This window comes from Lissotriton vulgaris, chromosome 5 (assembly GCF_964263255.1).
Source record: "Lissotriton vulgaris chromosome 5, aLisVul1.2, whole genome shotgun sequence".
NCBI lineage: Eukaryota > Metazoa > Chordata > Amphibia > Caudata > Salamandridae > Lissotriton > Lissotriton vulgaris.
This window is the reverse complement of record NC_141693.1, coordinates 1671923277-1671945281: the sequence shown is the minus strand read 5'-3', so window position 1 is coordinate 1671945281 and position 22005 is coordinate 1671923277. Positions and strand designations below refer to the sequence as shown.

General features: G+C 46.4%; 1 protein-coding gene across 1 annotated transcript in view; it reads right to left on the bottom strand.

Annotated features, from left to right (window-relative positions):
- KANSL1 (KAT8 regulatory NSL complex subunit 1) overlaps positions 1-22005 on the bottom strand; it is a 430493-nt gene that overhangs the window by 221826 nt on the left and 186662 nt on the right. The window contains exon 8 of the mRNA XM_086919827.1: positions 9231-9416. Coding sequence (XP_086775953.1) covers positions 9231-9416 — 186 coding nt within the window. The remainder of the gene's footprint in view (positions 1-9230; positions 9417-22005) is intronic.

Below are 22005 nucleotides of genomic sequence, written 5' to 3'. Positions count from 1 at the left end.
AGGGTAGAACAGAGGCTCACCTTATTGAAAAAGATTACGAAGCACAGCTTGTCCTACTGCGGTATCCCCTTCATCCATGGCACTCAGACAGTAGTGTTTCGTGAACGTGCGCCTGCTGGACCACGTGGCTGCTTTGCAAATCTGATGCAACGGGACACCGGCAAAAAGTGCAGTAGAGGACGCCATGGATCTGGTGGAATGGGCCCTTACTGCAGTCTGCAAAGGTTTACCTGCTTTGTGATGGCAGAAAGCAATAGCCGAAGCCACCCAGCGGGTTATTGTAGGTTTGGTGACTGGCCGTCCTCTTTGAAAGCGGCCATAGGCTATGAAGAGTTGATCCGATTTTCTGAACTGGGCTGTTTTGCTGATGTAGAACTTCAAGCACCGCCTAATGTCTAAGGAATGCAAGCGTTGTTCCGCAGGAGACTGCAGGTTAGCAAAGAAAGACCTCAGAATAACAGGCTCATTGATATGGAAATCTGAAGGTACTTTAGGAAGAAAAGTAGGGTTAGTGCGTAGCAGCACACAATCCGGCTTAAACTGAAGAAAAGGTGGTTTGATCGTGAATGCATGAATGTCACTCACTCGACGCGAAGACGTCAAAGCAAGAAGAAGCACAACCTTCCAGGTGATGTACTTGAGGTCCTCTCTATGTATTGGTTCAAATGGTGCATTCATTAATTGTGCTAAGACAATGTTGAGGCGCCACGCAGGAGGAGGACGCCGAACTGGTGGAAATTTACGAAAGAGTCCCTTGAAAAATTGGCGTATTATCCTTGAGGAACATAGGGAGGCAAAGCCATCGTGGCGGAAGCGTGAAATTGCCGCCAGAAAAACTCTTAAAGTAGCATGAGGCAATCCAGACTGAGCTAGTTGAAAAAAGAAAGGGAGGAGCTCAGCGGGCGTGGCACGCAAGGGATGCACACCGGCGTCAGCACACCAATGGCAGAAGCGTTTCCATTTTAACTTGTAAGTCTTTATAGTTGATGGAGCTCTGGCCTGAGCAAGGATGTCTCGACACTCTTGAGGAATGGCTAGATGTGCAAATTCACAGTGCTCAGGTTCCAGGCTGATAAGCTCAGAGAAGAGGGGTCCGGATGGTAGACAAGGCTCCTGTCCATGGAAAGAAGATCCATCCGAGGATGAAGAAGGATGGGCTCGCATTGAGACAGGAGGAGCTGCTCCGAGAACCACGCCTGCCGTGGCCACCTGGGAGCAATTAGAAGGATGTGGCAGGGTTCTCTCCATATCTTCCAAAGCACTTGCGGCACCAGAGGGATTGGAGGAAAGGCGTAAGCAAACAGATTCGACCAATTCAACAAAAGGGCATTGCCCTGTGACCCTTTGTGGGGATGCCAACTTGCGTAAGCTGGGCATTTGCGGTTCTCTGGAGTTGCGAAGAGGTCCAGTGCTGGGCGACCCCAGCGATGAAAGATCATATCGAGTGTCTGTTGATGTAGTTCCCACTCGTGGGTGGATGATCGGGATCTGCTTAGGGAATCTGCCAGGAGGTTGGACAACCCCGGAAGATGAACTGCAGTGATTGTGATTTGATGATTGAGTGACCAGTCCCAAATCGCCTGTGCTAAACGGGATAACACCGGAGACTTCGTTCCGCCCTGCTTGTTTATGTAGTGCATGCAGGTTGTGTTGTCTGTCTGTATGAGGACAGACTCTCCTTGCAGCATGGGTTGAAACGATTTCAGGGCTAGAAAGATAGCCAGGAGCTCCAATTTGTTGATATGCCAGGCTTTCTGGTGCAGAGTCCATTTCCCTTTGATGGACAGGTCTTGGAGGTGCACCCCCCCCCCCCAACCCTCCAGAGATGCGTCCGTAGTCAGCGTCAGATCTGGGGTGTTTAACAGGAAAGACATTCCTGCTGCAAGATGCAGTGGCTGTGCCCACCATTTGCGCGCTTTTCTCATGCGAGCCGTGACGCAAATCTGATCGTTGAAGTAACCGGTGACTTGACGCCACTGTCCGTCCAGTTCTTCCTGAATGGGTCGTGCACGTAGTCTGCAATGAGGGATGAGAGCGATGCACGAAGAAGCCATCCCTAGAAAGGACTTCAACAGACTAACTGAAATGCACCGTTTTGACAGTAGAAGAAACACTAGGCGTAGAATCCTCTGTTGATGTTCCAGGGAGACAAAAGCCTTTGCCAGCGTGGTGTCCAGTGTGGCCCCTAGGAAATCCTTGCAAGTTGTCGGCTGCAATTGGGATTTTTCCAGGTTGATGGACAGACCCAAGGAACGAAATACCCTCTGACAAACGGAGGTATGGTGAAGCAGTTGTGAGCGGGGCTGCGATTTCAGGAGGCAGTCGTCGAGATATGGGAATATCTGGACACTTTGGAGGCGAAGAAAAGCCATGACCGGAGCCAATATCTTGGTAAAGACTCGGGGGGCGGACCGGAGGCCAAATGGAAGGACCTTGAAGTGGAAATGCAGGTGCCACACCTTGATTCGCAGGAACTTCCGATGACCTGGGAGTATTGGGATATGGAAGTAGGTGTCTCGGAGGTCGATGGTCGCCATGAAATCTCCGACCGAGAGCAAACGCAAGATTTCTGCAAGCGTTAGCATACGGAAGGATTGATCCTTGAGATATTGATTGGGCGCTCTCAAGTCCAATATGGGTCTCCATTCTCCGTTTTTCTTGACAATTAGGAAAAATCTGTAATAAAACCCCTTCCCTCTCTGAGACCTTGGCACTACTTCTACCGCACCCTTCTGAATCAGAAGGCAAACCTGATGAAATAGTTCCTTGAGGTGCGGAGGTGGCGGTCCGGAAGGTGGCGTCGGAGGAGGTACTTCGATGAATTCCAATGCATGGCCTTTTTCTACAATTTCGAGTACCCAACGGTCCGTTGTAATGGAGGAGCATTGAGAACCAAACAGAGATTCGACCTCCAACTTTCAGATTGAAAGGCAAGTCATTGACGCTTGTTGGAAGTTCCCCTGTAAGTGGACTTTCCTCGATAGGTTTTGGCAGGCTGCTGACGAGAAGACTGTTGTCTGTTTCCGGAGAAACGCTGGTTGCCTTGGTTATAGCATCGATATTGATTGTTTCCTCCTCAAAAATGGGAGGTAGTGCCTCATCCTCGAGCACCCCGAAAGGGCTGTTTCTTAAATTGAAGGGTACCTAAGGCACGTGCGGTGTCAGTGTCTTTCTTTATGGATTGCAACGCTTCGTCAATGTGCGCTCCAAAAAGTGATCCGCCGTTATATGGCATATCAAGAATTTTTGTTTGAACTTCCTGCCGAAAAGAAGTAGAGCGCAGCCAACCTTGCCGACGTAAGACGGCCGCTCCAGCGAGTTGCCGAAAACCAGTGCAGGCCACATCCACTGCACAATCAATTAATTCTTCGGAAGCTCTCTCACCTTCTTGCAGAAGCTGCTGCGCTTCCGCCTTGGAAGCATCCAGAAGTAACGCCACATAGGCGGACATATCTGCCCAAACTTGACGGTCCTAGCGACCTAAAATGGCCATAGCATTAGCCACTCGCACAGTTCTAGAAGACAGAGGAAAACTTGCGACCTCTTGCATCAAGGCGTCGGCCCTCCCGGTCTGGAGGAGCGGTGATAGTAGATGCTGGATTTCGCGATCATCTCTGAGCTGCCTGCGTAACGACACTATCAGGCTTAGGCTGGCCCGTAAGGCATGCCGGAGATCCCACTGGCGCCTTATATTTCTTTTCCAATCTTGGTAATTGTGCTGGTAAATAGTTTGGGGTCTTCATGAGTTTTACCCCTTCAGCCCAGATGAAATCTATAATTGGGACAGTGTGAATCTGTTTGAACGGTTGGTTCTTAAAGTCATACAGGAAGCAATCTTCCTCTCTCTCTCGTGGTAACTTGAAACGTTGTGCCGCCCTGTCCATCAATTGGTGGAATCTTGCAATATCCACCGGAGGAGAATCCCCTGGCGTCACCTGAGATGGGGATGGTGTCTGTGCACGATAGTCATCCCACTCCGCCATCTGATCATCATCACCATCCACATCCAAAACTTCTCCATCCTCATGCTCTGGAGGGTTCTCATCGTCATCATCAGGATAAAGAGTTGCATGAACCTGAACTGATGTGCTTCTATGAACGGTAACAGGCGGTGTTGGTTGCGAAGGAGCGGTTGACGGCTCTGTAATCGGGTTCAAAACCGATGGGACAGTAGACATTTGTGGCGATGGCGGGAAACGCCGATTATAATCATCCAACATGCTTTGGAGGCTTGAAATCATTGATAAAGGCAACATCGCAGCTGGCATTTGAGACTGAACTTCATGATGTGGCCATATTGTTCTTCATCATTACTGAAGTCTTGGCACTTTATATTCAAGTCTGAAGGACTTTGAGCCTGGCCGTCAGACTCCTGATCCGAGTCCGTAGCAAACAAAGGAGAGGGTGGAAGAGTCATTCCCCCTTCTGTAAAAGTTGCACAGTGGTCCGATTTGCTGGAAGACAGCGACAACAAAGGCAGTGAGGCAAATGATGAAGTTGACATTGAAACTGCATCTTGTGACCTTGTCGACGGCAATCTATCCGTCGACTGAGCCATCTACGATGCAATGGATTTCTTTGAGGCAGCCGTCACCGAAATCGTCGATGAGGACATCGCAGACGGAGACGTCAGCAGTGGAGCCGTTGACAGAACCTTCATGGACGTAGCTGTCGAAGGAACTTTCAGTTTTAACTTTTTCGTCGAAGAGACAGTCGTCGACGGAGCAGTCGTCGACGGGATAGCAGTCGACGGGACAGAAGACGACGACGGGATAGCCGTCGACGGAACACTCGTCGTCTAAGGCGTCGACGAAATCAACATCTTCAAGCCTTTCATCGACGACGACCGGACTGTCGACGACGGAGGTTTCTTCGTCGACGAGGACGAAATTGGGATAATTGAAGACAGTCTTGGAACTGAGAATGACAGTCATCGACGACGATGAGGTCGATGCAGGGGCTGACGACGATCCATAAACAAGCGTTGTTGTGACTGTCGTCGTCGATTTTGATCCAGAGACAGCCATTCTCGTCGACGGAACTGTAGCCACCGTCGTTGACGGAAAATCAGTTTTCTTCACAGAGAAACTGGAAGTAGAAGCAGAAGCAGAAAGAGCCTGAGAGCCAGGTCTCGTGGGCCCACAAGTGGTAGGAAGTGGTGAAGACACCGCAGGGGTTAAGGAGAGAGACATCCTCTTCTTTTTCAAAAATGGAGAAGGCACCTCCTGCACACTACCACGCTTAGAAGCTGCTTTTGAATGGCCTGAAATGAGACTTTCAGCATCAGAAATTACATTGTCTTTATCCTTTAGCCTCTGAAGCCAGAGAAGTAAACGGCCTTCTCTATCGTTTAAAGACTTTGTGAAGAAAGTTCTACAGAGCTTACAGCTTCCCACCTCATGGTCAGGGTAAAGGCAGTAAATACACTTACTGTGAGGGTCCTCATGAAAAAGTCTTGACTTTCCACAGGATGAACAGGCTCTGAAAAGAGACTTCTTACTAGTAGACATTGTAGAGAACAGGAAAAAACCTGAAGAGAAAACTGAGCAGAGCTCAGGGAGACTCCCTTACACAAAACATGCGGTAGAAAATCTGAGGTGTTGAGCTCTGAGGAGAAGGGTCTAGAGGGCTGCTGTCGCCTGATTGGCTGCAGTTCGGACCAACAGAATGACAAGGATAGGCTGCATTGGGGCTTTTCCATTGCCATGCATTCCTATGTAGAATTTTGGGTAGGCAATCTATGCATCTTTGGCATATTTCAGGTCTTTTCTTCTGATTATATATGGGTATATATGTTTATATATATATTTAGTATATTATTGCTATTTTATTTACCGTGGGATACCCACTTTGACGACGGGGAATATTCAAGCATGTGAATCTATGAAAGACACCCCAATACTGGAGAAATGAAAATAGGCGTCCTTTAGATCTAGAGTAGACAAAGTCGCCCTGCTGTTAAAGGGGGAGTACTTGTTGAAGAGTTACCATGTGAAAGTGCTCTGACAATATGTATTTGTTTAACCCTGAGATCTAGAATAGGTCTCAAGAAACCGTCCTATTTGGGAATGAGAAAGTAAAGGGAATAAACCCCTGAACCTTGGTACTGAAATGGGACTGGTTCTGTGGCCCCCTTGAGTAATAAAGATTGCACTTCTTGATGTAGCAAGTGCTGGTGGTCTGGTGATATTTTGTGAGATCGAGGAGGAATGTTTGGAGGATTGTTGATAAGCTCCAGGCAATAACCGTGTTGGATAATTCCAAGTACTCATTTCTCTGTTATTGATTCCCAAATGGGGAGAAAGTTTTGAAGTCTTCCTCCGACAGGTGTGGAATAGTAGGAGGGAAGTGTTCGGAAGTCACTGTTTGATTGAGGAAGGGAAAGTGCGAGGTGTGTTACCTCTAACCCGGGACTGTTTCCCCTATGACCTTCTCTGAAAAATCATCTTGGAAGAGAGGATTAGGAATTGCCTTTGTAGGAGGAATTGTTCTGGTCAATGCCTGGGGACACTCCCCTATAAAAAGAGCACAGGCAGGAACCTCTATTCGAGTTAGATGGAAGCTCTACCATCGATTTTGCTACATCAGTGTCCCTTTTCATTTTTTCAAGCGCTAGATCAACTTCAGGGCCGAAAAGATGCTTTTTTATCAAAGGGTATAGCCAGGATGGAATGTTGGACTTCAGGTTTGAACCCGGATATCCGCAACTATGCGTGTTGTCTTAGAAAGATGCTAGTTTTTACTTCTCTAGCGGCGGTGTCAGCTGCATCTAGAGCGCATCTGATAGAGGAATTAGAAATTAGTTTGCCTTCCTCTACTAAATCATTAGCCTTTGCCTTATGTTTCTCTGGGAGAAACTGAAGTAATTGTTCCATTTCGTCCCAGTGGGCTCTATCGTATCTTGCTAGTAATCCCTGCCTGTTAGTGATACACCATTGATTAGCTGCTTGCGCAGCTACCCGTTTACCCGAAGCATCGTTAAACTTTGATTCTTCATCTGGGGGTGGGGCATCCCCAGATGCTGGAGTTAGTCCTCTTTCTAGCATTTTATACCACTAGAGTCAAGCGGTAACTGAACCTTAATAAATATAGGATCTGTGGGGGAACATCTATATTTTTTATCTACTCTAGGAGTAAGGATTCTGGCAAGGACAGGATCTTTGAAATATCGTCTGTGTGCCTCAACATACCCTTGAGCATAGGTAGTGTCTGATTTGACTTATGGGATCCTAGAGTGCCAAAGAGAAAATCTTCCTCTAAAGACTTTTTATGAAGCTCGACCCAATGGTATTCTGCTGCTCTAGCAATAAGCTGTTGGTAACACTGATTGTCATCAGGTGCAGATGGCCTGGCAGGATAAAGATCAGAGTCTGTGGAGAATCAATTATGTAGTCCGTTCAAGGATCTGGTAATTGTACATAGTCCTCATCAGTGTCACCTGTGTGAAAATGAGGTAGAGGAGAGAAGACTCGGTGTAATTTATCAAGCTGTGGTGGAGAGGGAGGAGATTGAAGTGTATGGAAAGGACTAGTGCCTACATTGTTTTCTTGAGGAATTTTGCATGGGCTATCATCTTCAGAAAGCTTGTGCTTGGATGGTGTTTTAGCATGGATATGCTCTGTGTCAGGGTGAATATACAGCGTTTTCTGTTTTGGATCAAGTTTAGGAGGCATGTTTGGATCCAGTTGTGTTGTAGGCAAGTCTTTGGTTTTCGGCACCAAAGCTTTGGAGTCCAGCCGGAATAACCATTCGGTGCCGAAGGTTATTTCTTGGTTTTGAAGGTTTGGGTTCCGGTTCCGAACCAATCTTGGACTTCGAGGTGGAAGATTTTGGCTCGGAAGTGGGCTTTGGACGACTTGGTCCCGAGCCGGAAGGCTTTTCTGATACCTCTTTTTTTGGAGTCTTCGCCGAAGAGGTCCCGTGTGACATCCAACCGCTGTGCCTCTCGACATAGAGCCTGACTTTGACCTGAAGGATCAGCACGTGTTGCAGTCTTACTCTTTGTGCTCAGGGGACAAGTACAAATTAAACATTGTATGAGAGTTTGTACGCGGATATTTCACCTGACAAAGGGAACAGAATTTAAATGGAGTCCGTTCCATCGATGTGGAGGCGAATGGACGCAGTTGGGCTGGAAGGCCGCTCGCAGATGTTCCAGTCGAAATTTCTTGAAATTCAAATCGAACCGCGAAAACGCGTTGTAAAACAATACAGTAGAGGTAGAGAGAGTACCCACCGAGGGGTAACCTGCGGATAGATCCCGAAGCGGAGCACAACAATACCCATCCAAATCTTATGGCAGAAAAAAACAATCTAACAATGGAGTCGATGCCCACTATCACCGAAAGGAGGAGTCACATTACCTTGTGACTGGAAAGACTTCTTAGAAGAAAAACAACTTGCAAAAATCCAGACCCAACACTAGATGGCATGAGTATGTAAAGCATGTGTATCTACAGCACACATGCCTTGAACAACTTAGTTTCATCTGTCACTGCAGTTAATTCTAGGCTATCCTGGTTCTAGTTTTCTCAGTTAGGCAGAGTTGTCTACCTGTTCAGTTTTTCCTTTTCAGGAAAGGGGATAAAAACAGGTCCTCAAAGAGTTTAGCTTTTCAAAATCTTTTATAACAATGCTTTTTAAGAAATAATTTTTTACAAATGCATATATATATATATATATATATATATATATTTAGTGTTTCTGAATATCAATCAAGATGTGGTAACAAGTCAGGTTTTAAAACACTGTTGTAATGTTTTGGGTGTCCGCATGAAAAGAAGAGGATCGAGGAGGTAACCCACAAACGGTGGTTCCCAAAAACAATTCTAATAGTTATGTCCTTCTTCGGGTATCACTTAAAACAAAAACTGAAGAATTATGATTAAAGACCCCCTTCCAATAATCACCAATTTTCACGTCACTTCTATATAAGGTGGAGGAGGGGTTATAACCTAGAAAAACTGTAAAATTTACCACCGGCACCTATTATTCAGAGTATTAAAGCAACTTCAAATGCAGAAGGCAGTATATTCTAGTTAAGCTTTCTTGAGTAGGCCAAGTCTTTCAAACATTGTTTTACTGCAGTTTGGTGGAGAGGGTTCGCCCTGTAGATAACGTTTCTCATGGAGTTACATGAGAAGAATGGCTATCTAGACTATTGTTTAAAAGTGTTTCAATGATGGTATAGCAGATCTAGAACAGGAAGCTGGGATTATACTGTTTCCTACCTTCATTTCTCTCCACTGAGTGCTCCCGCTGTCGCTTTTTGCTGAAGTTCCGGTCGTGAGCGGAAGAAGGGATGACTGACCGCTCCGGCCTTAGTGCTGGTGTTCGTTCAACTTTGGACACAGTCACTAAATCGTCTAAGTGCTGTCTTGGTGACTTGTCTGGTCGAATCTTGTGATGAGACAGTTCTGAAAATGGATAAGCCGTGGAGGAGGGATATGAGTTAAGTGTAGCAGAAGGCAAGAGAAGTCAAACAGATCAAGTTTTGATAATATTACATCTTAACATGCTGTACGAATGTCTTGGGAATAAGAAAATATGATCTGGGGGTCAACATGTTACAAGGAAACAAACTTTTACAATTTGTTGATGCACAATGCCCTGTATGATATACCATCCAATAGACTTCTGCCTTCATGTTATTTATTATGTTATGAAAATGTATTGGCCGCACGTATAAAAAGTTTTCTTGCCACGGACTTCTCCTGAGCAAGAATGGGAAATCTAGTAAATAAACGTCCAAGTTTTGAGCTCCTTCCTGAAGTAGATCAAAATGGGCAGGACTGAGATACGGCAGGGTAGACTATGCCAGAGCTTAGTGGTTCCAGTTGTAAAGCTTCATCCACCCCAGTTTGCCTTTTGGGTTCTTGGTAGCAACATTTTGTTTGGCCCTGCAGAACGCAGCGGTCTACTTGGGGTTTGTGATTTAAAGGATTGGAAGGAACAGAGGGCTGGTGTCATGAAGAGCCTTAAAGGCCATACAGAGGGCTTTTAATTTGATGCGGCTTCTTACAGGAAGCCAATGTAGTCTCACAATTTCCTGAGAGACAGATTAGAATTTAGGAATGCCTAGGAGGGGCCTAGCTGCCGCGTTCTGTATGGTCTGACACTGGAGATATTTTTCCTGTATGTTAACACATAAGAAACTGCAATAGTCTATTTCAGAAAGAACGAAGATGGTAATCAGTCTTTTTGGTGTGCGCAGGAGTAAAGGACAAGGTTTTTTTTTTATTGTCATAAGTAACTAAAAGCTAGAAGAGACCATAGATCTGCTGCTTTGAGCTTTGAATTAATTACAAATCTTAATTTTTAGCCTTGGTCACCGGAATGGAGGGAGTGGCAGCAATTCATCAGGCCACCAAGATGGGGACGAGGCTAAAGAGAGGTTTTCAAACAGTACTACCTCAGTATTATCTGAATTGAGATTTAGGCAATGTCTACTTATCCATAGACTGACAGCCTGCATAAGTCATGGAAATGAGCAGAGACTTTGGTGCCATTTTTGGAGGCTGACTAGACTATTTGAGTGTTGTAAGCATAGGAAGTCAGAAACAAGTTAAAAGGTCTGACCAAGGGAGCCAATTCTGTGAGCTAAATATTGAATAATGTAGGGCTGATGGATGGTCCCCGAGAGACACCTACCTCATGGCAGTTGAATGCTGATGCTGCAACTGCATCGCCCAGTTCGAATTTGTAAAGTCTTACAACGTAGTTCTTATTTTTAGCCCTTGCATAGAGAAGTAAAATCAACATAGTACTCATAGTGCAAAATATGTAATTTGTAGGGTTTTCCTGAATGAAGCATGATTAAAGTTCTGAAGCAAACATACCTTTCCAGCAGGGAAGTGACTGTGAGAGAACACTGAATTGACAAACTATGTTGCAAAGAAGTCTATGTAATTTCTTTTTCCTTATATTTAGAACTATAAAACTCTTGAGAAAAAAAGCCCCAATTACTTTTTGAATAGCTGCACAAAAATGATATACCTAGATAAGCAAGGAAAGGAGTGGCCATGATATACTGAGTCATCTACCAGAGGGCATTTTCCTATATAAAAAATTAAACTGATGGCAGCACTTAAGTGAACTTAACAGTTGTCTACAGCCTCCTAACCCAGTTCCCTCTCCTTAAGCTTTGCTTGAGGACGTCGCTATATTGACTGCAGCACTTGCAACGGTACAGGTTTCAATAAAAGGTTACTTCAATCTAGGTCTAGAGGTATAATTAGGTAACAGTTCAGGACTTAGTTGCCCAATTAGATTAACTAGGGCTGTCTGGCCCATGTGAGCGGTACATGGACAAGTGCCTGATGTTGACTGCATATTCCACATCACCAGGTAGAGAAGCAGAAAAATCTAAGCAAATATCCCTGACCAGTTCATCTATATGGCATGTTTGCATTCCATGGGGTGGCAAATCAAACTTCTATCCGTTGAGCTCCCCAGTGTTTGAAGTTGCGATTTAGTACTTGGGACTGCGCTCCCATTTGTGGACCTCTTGGTGTGACCTGCTGAGTAGGTCACTGTCCTCACCGGCTATGAAGTGGGTGCGGTTACAAAGGGCCTAACTCCGAATTGTTTGAAGAGAAAGGCAGAGAGTGGGTGCCACCTTTCTTCTGCAGGTAGTACATCGCTGTCATGTGGTCAGGTCGGACTAGCACAACCATGCCTTATATCCAAGTGAGGAACGCTTTGAGGGCTAGTTGGATTGCTAGAAGTTCTTGATAGTTGATTTAGCAGATCTGCTGCTGTGGTGACCATAGAACTTGTAATGCTGGGAGATTGAGATGTGACCTCCATCCTGCTTGTGATGCCTTCATGGTGATGGTGACATGTGATAAAGGGCCAGGTGTAGGGCTTTCAAAGTCAAGCCCTACACCTGGCTGTTGCATTTCCACCACTGCAAAGAGTGATGAACACTGGTCTTTGAAAGTACTGGATCCTCCATTGGATGCTCCGGTTGGGACCATTGTGCTGAAAGTCAGTGGTATTGCAGCCTGGCATTTGGAAATATTACGATACAGGAGCTCGTTACGCAGAGTAGTCGGATAACTGTTCTGACTGGAAAATGACGATTTGGTTGAAAAAGAGGGACAAGCTTGTTGGAAAGTCATGACTCTTTGCTGGCTGGGGTAGGCTTTGCCGGTTATCAAATTGAGTATTGACCCTAAAAAGTATTGAATCTGCAGAGCGAAAAGATGTGACTTGGCGATTTTTATGGTAAAGCCTAAATATAGAGTGTAATTGAGAAATAACTGTTTGCGAATGAGTAAGGCATTGTTTCCTTGAGCTCTTCATCAGCCAATCATCCTTGCAGGTGGAAACGTGAATGCCACACATTCTTCAGTGTGCTATCACAACCGCTAAGCATTTGGACGTTAGGCCGAATGTTGACTCTACTTGGCTGGCCCGGTTACCATAAAGTGCAGGTTGCGTCAGTGGGCTGGACATGTGGAAAATGCATCCTTCAGGTCTAATGCTGTTATGAAGTCTCTTGCTGCAGCAGAGGTATGAAGCCCTGAAGGGTCACCATGTAGAAGTCTGCCAACACTATATATAAGCTTAGCGGCCGGAGATTGACATCTGGTTGAGGAGGCCATCCTTTTTCGGGATAAGAAAATGCAAGCAATAACCCCCTTTCCTTGGTGTTGAGGGGACAGGTTAAATAGTGCCCTTTTATAGGAGGGTGTGTACTTCTTTCTCTAGAAGGTTTATGTGGTCCTCGCGGAAGTGCGAGGTGGTATGTTGGGGGTATGATTGAAACTCTAGCGGATAACTGTTAAACTATGGCTAAAACCCATTTGTATTTATTGATCTCCAGTCAATTTGGCAGGAAATATTGGACTCTCACCCAACAGTTATTAAGTGGTTGGGTGGGAGTTGTAGGGAGTCGATGTTTTGTAGTGGTGAAGGCTCCCTTACTGGAACCTCCTTTGGCTTTTCCTTTGTGGTTAACCCATAGCAACCCCCTCCCTCATGTGTAATCTCTAGAGCAGACTGAGGGTTGCTATTGTTGCTGTTGCCATTAGTAAGAGCTCATATCTGGGTAGGTGCTATTAGAAGCTGCACAGTAATACTGTCTATAGGAAGCTGGCTCTGTATATACTATACCAAAGTAAGGTATAGTGTGCAGAGAGTCCAGTGGAACCCCAAAGGTAGGCAGAGGAAAAAGTAGAGAATACCTTAATGTAGGAAGCTGGCTCTGTATGACTAATGTTACTTACCCAGTAAACATCTGTTCTTGCATGTAGAGCTGTAGCTTCACATGCTTTGCACACTCCTGCCATCTAGTGTTGGATCTGAATGTTTGCAAGTTGATTGTCTTCAAAGAAGTCTTTCGAATCACAAGGTAAGGTGACTCCTCAATTCAGTGAGTGCGCATGAGCTTTGACTCCATTATTAGATTGTTTTCCCGCAGAGGGTGAGAATAGAGATGTCCATGCGCATGTATGTAAAGTGAGAACTACAGGTTGGGTGGGCGCATGTGAATATAAAGCTCTACATGCCAAAAACAGATGCTTACTGGGTAAGTAACATTATCCGTTCAAGGCATGTGAGCTGTAGATCACATGCTTTGCATAGACTATACAGCAGTACACTCCCAAAGTGGTGGCTACCTGTAGCTGTTGTAGTTTGAAATAATGTTTTAAGTACTGATTGGCCAACATTACCTAGTTGCCTTGCTAACAAATCTACAAAATAGTGCTTAGTAAATGTGTGTGGTGAACACCATGTTGCTGCTTTACAGACATCAGCTAGGGGAATATTCCCTTAGAAAGCCATAGCAGCCCATATCTTGCAAGTATAATACGCTCTAGGGTGTATTAGCAAAGTTCTTTTCGCTTTCACATAACATGTGTAGATACATTTTACGATCCATCTTGCTATGCCTGATGTAGATATGGTACTGCCTTTGTGTGGTGGCGAAAACGCAAAGAAAAGCTGCTTTATTTTGCTAACTTTTTTTGTACTTTCTACATCATGTAGTAGAGTTCTACTAACATCAAGTTTATGTAGAACTCGTTCTGCTACATAATCAGATTGTGAAAGGAACACAGGTAACAAATGATTTATATGAAAAGCAGAAACTACTTGAGGAAGAAATTTAGGATTGGTTTGAAGAACCACTATCTTTGTGCAGCTGAAATAAGGGCTCTTGTATAGTTAATGCCTGGAGTTAACCAACTCTCCTTTGTGAAGTGATTGCGATGAGGAATACAACCTTCCATCAGAGGAATTGTAATTGACACCTGTGCATTGGTTCAAAACATTAGCCTTGTAAGGACTATGTTTAAGTTCCACATTGGTGCAGGGGGGACTCTTGGTGATCTCACCCTTTCTAATCGTTCCATAAAGGCTTCAATCAAATCAAACTTCTCAGCACATTAAACCCACACTAATGTCAGTGTGGGATTTAATGGAAAAAAGCACACAGATGGAATCTTAGACATGCCCCCTGAAAACTAACCTACCACTAGTGTCCAGGCTGAGTGGCTGCTTTCAGCTGCCACCACCAGACAGGTTTCTGGACCCCTGGGTCGAGAGCAAGCTGCTCTCTGAGGTCTGAAACAATGCACATTCTGGGGCGAGGAGCCAAGCCTCCTCCCCGGAGATGGGCAGGTTTCACGAAAGGGAAGCTTCAAAGGCTTGCCGCCTTTGTGAGCCTCCCCAGGCTACTTGCTGCCCTCAGCAACTGGCCCCCGCTGGTTCTGACCCCCACTTTGGGTTGGAGAACTAGTGTGAAAAACAAGGGAGGAAGAGAGGTGTGTCAATTCCAACTCCACCCCTCAGGTGGGGGAGGTGAGGTGAAGAATAACTAAGTCCACGGCATCTTGATGGCAGGGACTCAGCCAACCAGGGAGTCCCACGGTAAATAAAATAGCAATAAAATACTAATAACATATGTATGTAAAAACATAACACATAAAGTACACACTAGAAAAGGTAGTAAATACCCAGACATAATTCCTACATAGGGATACATGGTAGAGAGAAAAAACACTTGTAACATATTGCTGTCATTATGTTAGGCCAGCACCCCTCCAGAACCTTCTCCTCAGAGCTCAGTCCCTCAGGATTTCGTAGCACAAGAGTGACAAAAGAGTCCAAGAGGAGAAGAGAGCCTCTGAGGGGAGGTGGGTGGGTCGCATGTGAATCTATGAAAGACACCAATACTGGAGAACCACCTGTTTACAGGTAAATAACAATTGTTCTTCTCCAGTATTAGGGTGTCTTTCATAGATTAACATGCTTGAATAGAATAGTGAGCAGTAGTAGCCGATCAAGGCTCGAATCAGCCATGCGAAAAAATGGAAGAAAGTCAAAGAGACATAATATAGTCATGCAAGTAATAATAATAATCACATAAAACCATAATGGAGGAGGGAAGACAGAGGCTCACCTTAGTTAAAAAGATTGCAAAGCACTGCCTGTCCCACTGCCGTATCTGCTTCGTTGATGGCATCCAGGTAGTAATGTTTCGTGAACGTGTGCCTGTTGGACCACGTTGCTGCTCTGCAGATCTGATGAAGCAGCACACCGGCAAACAGGGCAGTAGAGGATGACATCGCCCTTGTGGAATGAGCCCTCACTGAAGAGGCTTGCCGGCTTTCTGATGTCAGAAGGCAATTGCTGAAGAAATCCAACGTGCAATAGCTGGCTTGGTAACAGGACGCCCTTTGCGCATGCGTCCATAGGCAATGAACAGTTGATCGGACTAGCGAAAGGGGGCCGTCCTGTTTATGTAAAATTTAAGGCATCTTTTAATGTCCAAGGAATGTAAGCGTTGCTCTGCTGGAGATTGAGGACTGGCAAAGAAGTTTTTCAAGAAAACAGGTTCATTAATATGGAAATCCGTGGGCACCTTAGGCAAAAAGGTTGAATTGGTGCGAATCACTACACAGTCTGATTTGAATTGGAGAAAAGGAGGCTTAATGGTGAAGCCGTGAATATCACTCATGCAACGTGATGAGGTCAGAGCAAGGAGAAGGGCTACCTTCCAGGTCAGAAACTTTAAGTCCGCCTTGTGGATAGACTCGAATGGTGCCTTCATTAGTTGAGCCAATACGACAGAGGTGCCAGGTAGGAGGAGGACGCCGAATAGGTGGGAACTTCTGGAATACTCCTTTGAAAAATTGGCGGATGACTCTGGAAGAACAGAGCGAGGAGGAGCCATCCTGACGGAAACGGGAAATTGCCGCCAAGAAAACTTTCAAAGTGGAATGGGAAAGCCCTGATTGAGCCAGTTGCAAAAATAACGGGAGCAGCTGAGCCGGAGTGGAATGAATGGGATGGATATTAGCAGCTGCGCACCAATGACAGAATCTTTTACACTGGAGCTTGTAAGTCATAACTGTAGAAGGAGCTCTGGCATGAGCGATAATGTCTCTGCAGTCTGGCGAAATATTCAAATGTGCAAATTCAAGGTGCTCAGGTTCCAGGCCGATAATTTCAGAGAGCTGGGGTCCTGATGGCAAATCTGACCCTTGTCCATTGTGAGGAGATCCCCTCGAGGATGAAGGACGATGGGCTTGCACTGGGATAGAAGAAGCAGCTCCGAGAACCACGCTTATCGGGCTATCTGGGGGCGATCAGCAGAATGTGGCAAGGCTGTCTCCGCATCTTCCACAACACGCAAGGCACCAGTGGAATCGGAGGAAAAGCGAAGGCTAATAGATCGCACCAGTTCATCAAAAGGGCATTCCCGCACGACCAGTGGTGGGGATGCCAACTTGCGTAAGATGGGCATTTCCGGTTCTCCGGTGTTGCAAAGAGATCCAAAGACGGATGACCCCACTGTCGAAAGATTAAGTCGAGAGTTGGTTGATGCAACTCCCACTCGTGGGTCGACGACGTGGATCTGCTTAGGGAATGTGCTAGGATGTTGGAGATGCCTGGTAGATGAACTGCGGTCAGGGTAACCTGGTGACGGAGTGCCCAATCTAAGATTGACTGAGCCAGCCGAGACAAGAGTGGAGATTTGGTTCCGCCCTGCTTGTTGAGATAGTGCATACTGGTTGTATTGTCCATCTGGATAAGCACCGATTCTCCCTGGATCAGAGGATGGAACGACTTGAGAGCCAAAAAAGATGGCCATCAACTCCAGCTTGTTGATGTGCCAAGAGCGTTGAAGCCGAGTCCACTTGCCTTTTATAGACAGCCCTTGAAGGTGTGAACCCCATCCTTCTAAGGAGGCGCCCGTTGTCCGAGTGAGTTCTGGAGTCCCTGCTGCAAGGTTGGATGGCTGCACCCACCACTTGAGAGCCGCTTTGATGCGAGCGATTACACTGACTAGGTCGTTGAAGGAACTGGTGACCTGACGCCACTGTCCATCCAATTCCTCTTGAATGGGGAGAGTCCGTAGCCTGCAGTTTGGGATCAGTGAAATGCATGATGATGCCATCCCCAGAAATGACTTCAAGATCCGGACTGAAACGGACTGTTTTGCACGAAGAAGAGACACTAAGCGGAGAATCTTTAGCTGACGCTCTTGAGACACGAATGCCTTGGCTAGTGTCTTAAGTGGCTCCTAGAAAGTTTCTGCAGGGAGCTGGGTCTACCTGGGACTTTTCAGCATTGATGGAAAGTCCGAGGGGGCGAAACACGTCCTGACAAAGTTGAGTGTCCCGAGGTAGCTGGTTGCGAGACTGCGATTTGAGGAGGCAGTCGTCCAGGTATGGAAACATTTTGACGCCCTGGAGACACAGGTAAGCCACCACTGGAGCTAATACTTTCGTGAAGACACGAGGGGCTAAAAGGCAGCCCCCTTAACTGGAAGTCTCTCCGTCCCACCCTGAAGCACAAGTACTTCCAATGCCATGGAAGAATTGGGACATGGAAGTAAGCGTCCTGGATGTCGATGGTGGTCATGAAGTCATCCATGGAGAGAAGACGCAAGATCTCTACGAGTGTAAGCATGTGGAAGGATTGGCATTTGAGATGCTTGTTGAGTGCTCGCTAATCCAGGATCGGACGCCAAGCTCCTGTCTTCTTGATTATAAGGAAAAAACGGGAATAGAATCCCTTCCCCCTTTGAGCCTTGGGAACCACTTCGATGGCACCTTTTTGGATCATAATACAAATTTGCTGGAAAAGCTCCTTGAGGTGGGCCGGATGGTAGAGTGGGAGGAGGAATCTTGACGAACTCCAGAGCAAGGCCCTTTGCTACAATGTCCAGAACCCAACGGTCCGAGGTGATTGAGGACCATTGAGAAGAGAACAGGGAGATTCGACCTCCAACTTTTGGGGGAAAAGGCAAGTCATTGTCGTTTGGAAGTGGATCCTCTATAGGAAGACTTCCCCCTGTAGGATTTTGAAGACTGCTGACGGGAGGACTGCTGTTGTTGGGAAGAATATCGTTGATTACCCTGGTGGTAGGAGCGGTATTGAGTGGATCCACCGCGAAAAGTAGAAGAGGTGCCGCATCCGCGTGCACCACAAAAAGGCTGCTTACGGAACTTTAAAGTTCCTAACAAACGAGCAGTTTCAGTGTCTTTCTTGATTGTCTGCAGTGCCTCGTCGACTTGTGCACCAAAAAGCGACTCGCTGTCATATGACATATCTAGGATCTTCGCCTGTACCTCCTGGTGAACAGAGGTGGAACATAATTAATCTTGCAGTCTCAAAACGGCTGCCCCAGCAAGCTGACTGAAGCTAGTACAAGCAATAAACAGCGCAGTCGATAATCTCCTCCGACGTTCTCTCACCTTCTTGAAGAATTTTCAAGGCTTCTGCTTTGGAGGGCTCCGGGATGAGGGCTACAAGGGCAGACATGTTTGACCATATCTGGCGGTCGTAGCGCCCTAAAATGGCTAAAGCATTCGCAACTCTCACCGTAGTAGAGGCCATCGTTGAAAATGTGCGCCCAATAGAGTCAAGGCGACGACCTACCCGATTAGGAGGAGCTGTAATGGGTGAAGTGGGGTTTCTGGAGCGACGCTGAGCAGCCTGGGTGACCACTGAATCATGCATTGCCTGCGCAATCAGGCACGCTGTAGAACCAAAGGGCGCTTTATATTTCTTCTCGAGACAAGGCATTTGTGTCGGTATGGAATTAGGCGTTTGCATTAATTTTACCCCCTCACTCCAGATGAAGTAGATGATGGGGACCGTATGGACTGGTTTAAACTGTTGATTTTTGAAGTCGTAGAGAAAACAGTACTCCTCACTCTGGGCAGCTTAAAGCGTTGAGCCGCTCTATCCATCAATTGATGGAAACTTGCAATGTCTACCGGAGGAGAATCTCCTGGTGTCACAGGAGAGGGGGGGGCGTCTGAATTTGTTAGTCGTCCCACTCAGCCATATGACTGGCGTCATCATCATCATCGTGAACCTCACCATCCTCACGTTCTGGAGGAACGTCCTCATAGCCATTCGCATACACTGTAGTGTGTATCTGAACAGATGTCTGAACCTGAGAAGGCGTTGGTGGTTGTGGTAGAGGAGCAGCAGCAGGAGCCGCAACAGACTCAGGAGCTGTAGGCACTGGTGAACCCGGTTGAGATGTCGGGAAACGCTAGTTGTAATCCTCCAACATGTGCTGGAGATTAGAGATGAGCGACAGGGGCAGTGTCGCAGTTGGAACCTACACGGAACGTTCCTCTGCCTGAAAATATTGTTCTTCATCATCCTCACCATAGTCCTGCCATTTAATAACCAAATCAGAAGGACTGCGTGCCACCCTGAAGGAATCATCCACATCGTCCTCAGAACCAGAGTCCTACTCGGAACCAGTGGCAAACAAGGGCAAAGGAGGCTGTGGATCACTTGGGATGGACAGCTGGTCAACGGGCATCTTGCGACGTTGGTGCCGAGGGTCGATGGTGGAGGAACCAGACCCGGAGGAAGTAAGCGGCACCAAAGTTAATGAAGCAAAAGAAGATGCAATCGTCATCGGCGGCGCAGTCTACGATGATGGCATAGGCGTTGACGGTGCGGAAGCTGAAGGATCCGCCGTCGGCGGGGCCATCGCCAACGGTGTCGCAGTCGACAAATTTGTCGTCGACGGAGCACTCTTCGACGGGGCCGACGACGTTTATGTTTTCTTAACAACTCTCATCGACGAAGATTCTGCTGACGACGAGAGAGTTTTCTTCGTCGACGACGAAGCAATAGGTATTGTCAATGAAACAGTCTTAAAACAGGGATATCTTCGTCGACATGGATGACGTCGATGTTTCAGTCGTCGACAAACCGGAAGCAGATGTCATCGTCACAGTCGCCGTTGACGAGCCGGAGACGGCAGATCTTGCCGTCGGGACGATCGACGACGAAGAGATTTTTTTTTGCAGAAACGTGATGGGAAGAAGCAGTAGACTCCTGAGAGCCAGGAGGAGGTGAAGACACCGCAGGAGCCACAGAGGGAGAAAGTTCTTTTTCAGGAATGGAGGAGGCAAATCCTGCACACTACTCATTTTGAGGCTGCTTTAGAAGGTGCTGACACCAGACTTTCTGCGTCAGAAAGTGCAGAATCCTTTTCTTTAAGTCTTTGAAGCCACAGGAGAAGACAGCCTTCCCTGTCTAAGGGTCTTAGTTGAAAAGGTTCTGCAAAATTTACATTTGCCAACCTTATGGTCGGGATAAAGACAGTAAATACACTTCTTGTGGGGATCTTCAGAGTAAAGCTGCAGCTTCCCACAAGAAGAACAAGGTCTAAATAAAGACTTCGTACTTGAAGACATGCTGGAAATCACAGGAAAACCAGAAGAAGTTGAGAAAACTGAACATAGCTCAGGGAGACTCCCTTCACACAACGTGCGGTAGACAATCTGAGGGACTGAGCTCTCAGGAGAAGGTTCTGGAGGGGTGCTGGCGCCTGATTGGCTGTAGTTTGGACTAACATAATGACAGGAATATTTTACAAGTGTTTTTTCTCTCTACCATGTATTCTTATGTAGGAATTATGTTTGGGTATTTACTACCTTATCTAATGTGTATTTTATGTGTTATGTTTTTACATACATATGTTATTAGTATTTTATTGCTATTTTATTTATTATGGGACTCCAACTTCGACGACGGGGAATATTCAAACATGTGAATCTATGAATGACACCCTACTACTGGAGAACCTTCCTCAGACAAGAAGAATCTACAAGAAAAGAATAAGGACCGAACAGCCGTGCAGCAGCTAACAAGAGGAAGACGCCCACTAACTTAGCCCCAGCCCTACCGGCCTGTCTCCCCCTCAAACCTGCTCCTGCGAAATGCCTGTGTCCTGCAGCTAGCAACCTCAAAAACTCCGGAGGACCTGCCTGCCTTCAACCACAAAGACTTTGTCTCCTGTGAACACAGGATTTGAGTGTGTGAATTCATTTGCTGACAGTGTGTACAACAAATACTTAACATTGTTCTCGGATACTGCCTTTCTGCTCGTCCACACTACCACAAATAGAGAGTAAGGTTCTACCTCTGCCTACCTTTGGGGTTCCACTGAACTCTGTGCACACTATATCTCACTTTGGTAAGTATATACAGAGCCAGCTTCCTACATTCATCCATAGGGCATTGCCTTTGGAGAGCAGGTGTGGGAACCTGGAGGCAAAGCTTGGACTTCTTGTGTCTTGTGCTGTGGCGAACAGGTCTGTGTGAGGAAATCCCCATTCCTGAAAGTAGGGGAAGAGACCTTGGGGATGAAGTTTCCACTTGTGGATTTGCTGCCTGTGTCGGCTGAGAAGGTCTGTAATCTGATTGTTTACTCCTAGAAGAAGCTCTGCCAAGAGATAAATCTAGTGATGTATAGCTCATTTCCAAATGGCTTGTTCTAGGTTTGACAGTTGGAGAGAGTGTATACCTCCCCCCCGTTTGTGTACATAGTACATAGCGGTCATGTTGTCCGTGCGGACTAAGACAGCTTTGCCTAGGATGTGAATTTGAAAGGCTCGGATCGCTAGAAACACTGTGATTCTAAGTGATTTACATGGAGACTTTTGTGCTTTAGACTCCACAACCCTTGGATTGTGTGATCATGTAAGTGGGCACCCCAACCAGTGAGCGATG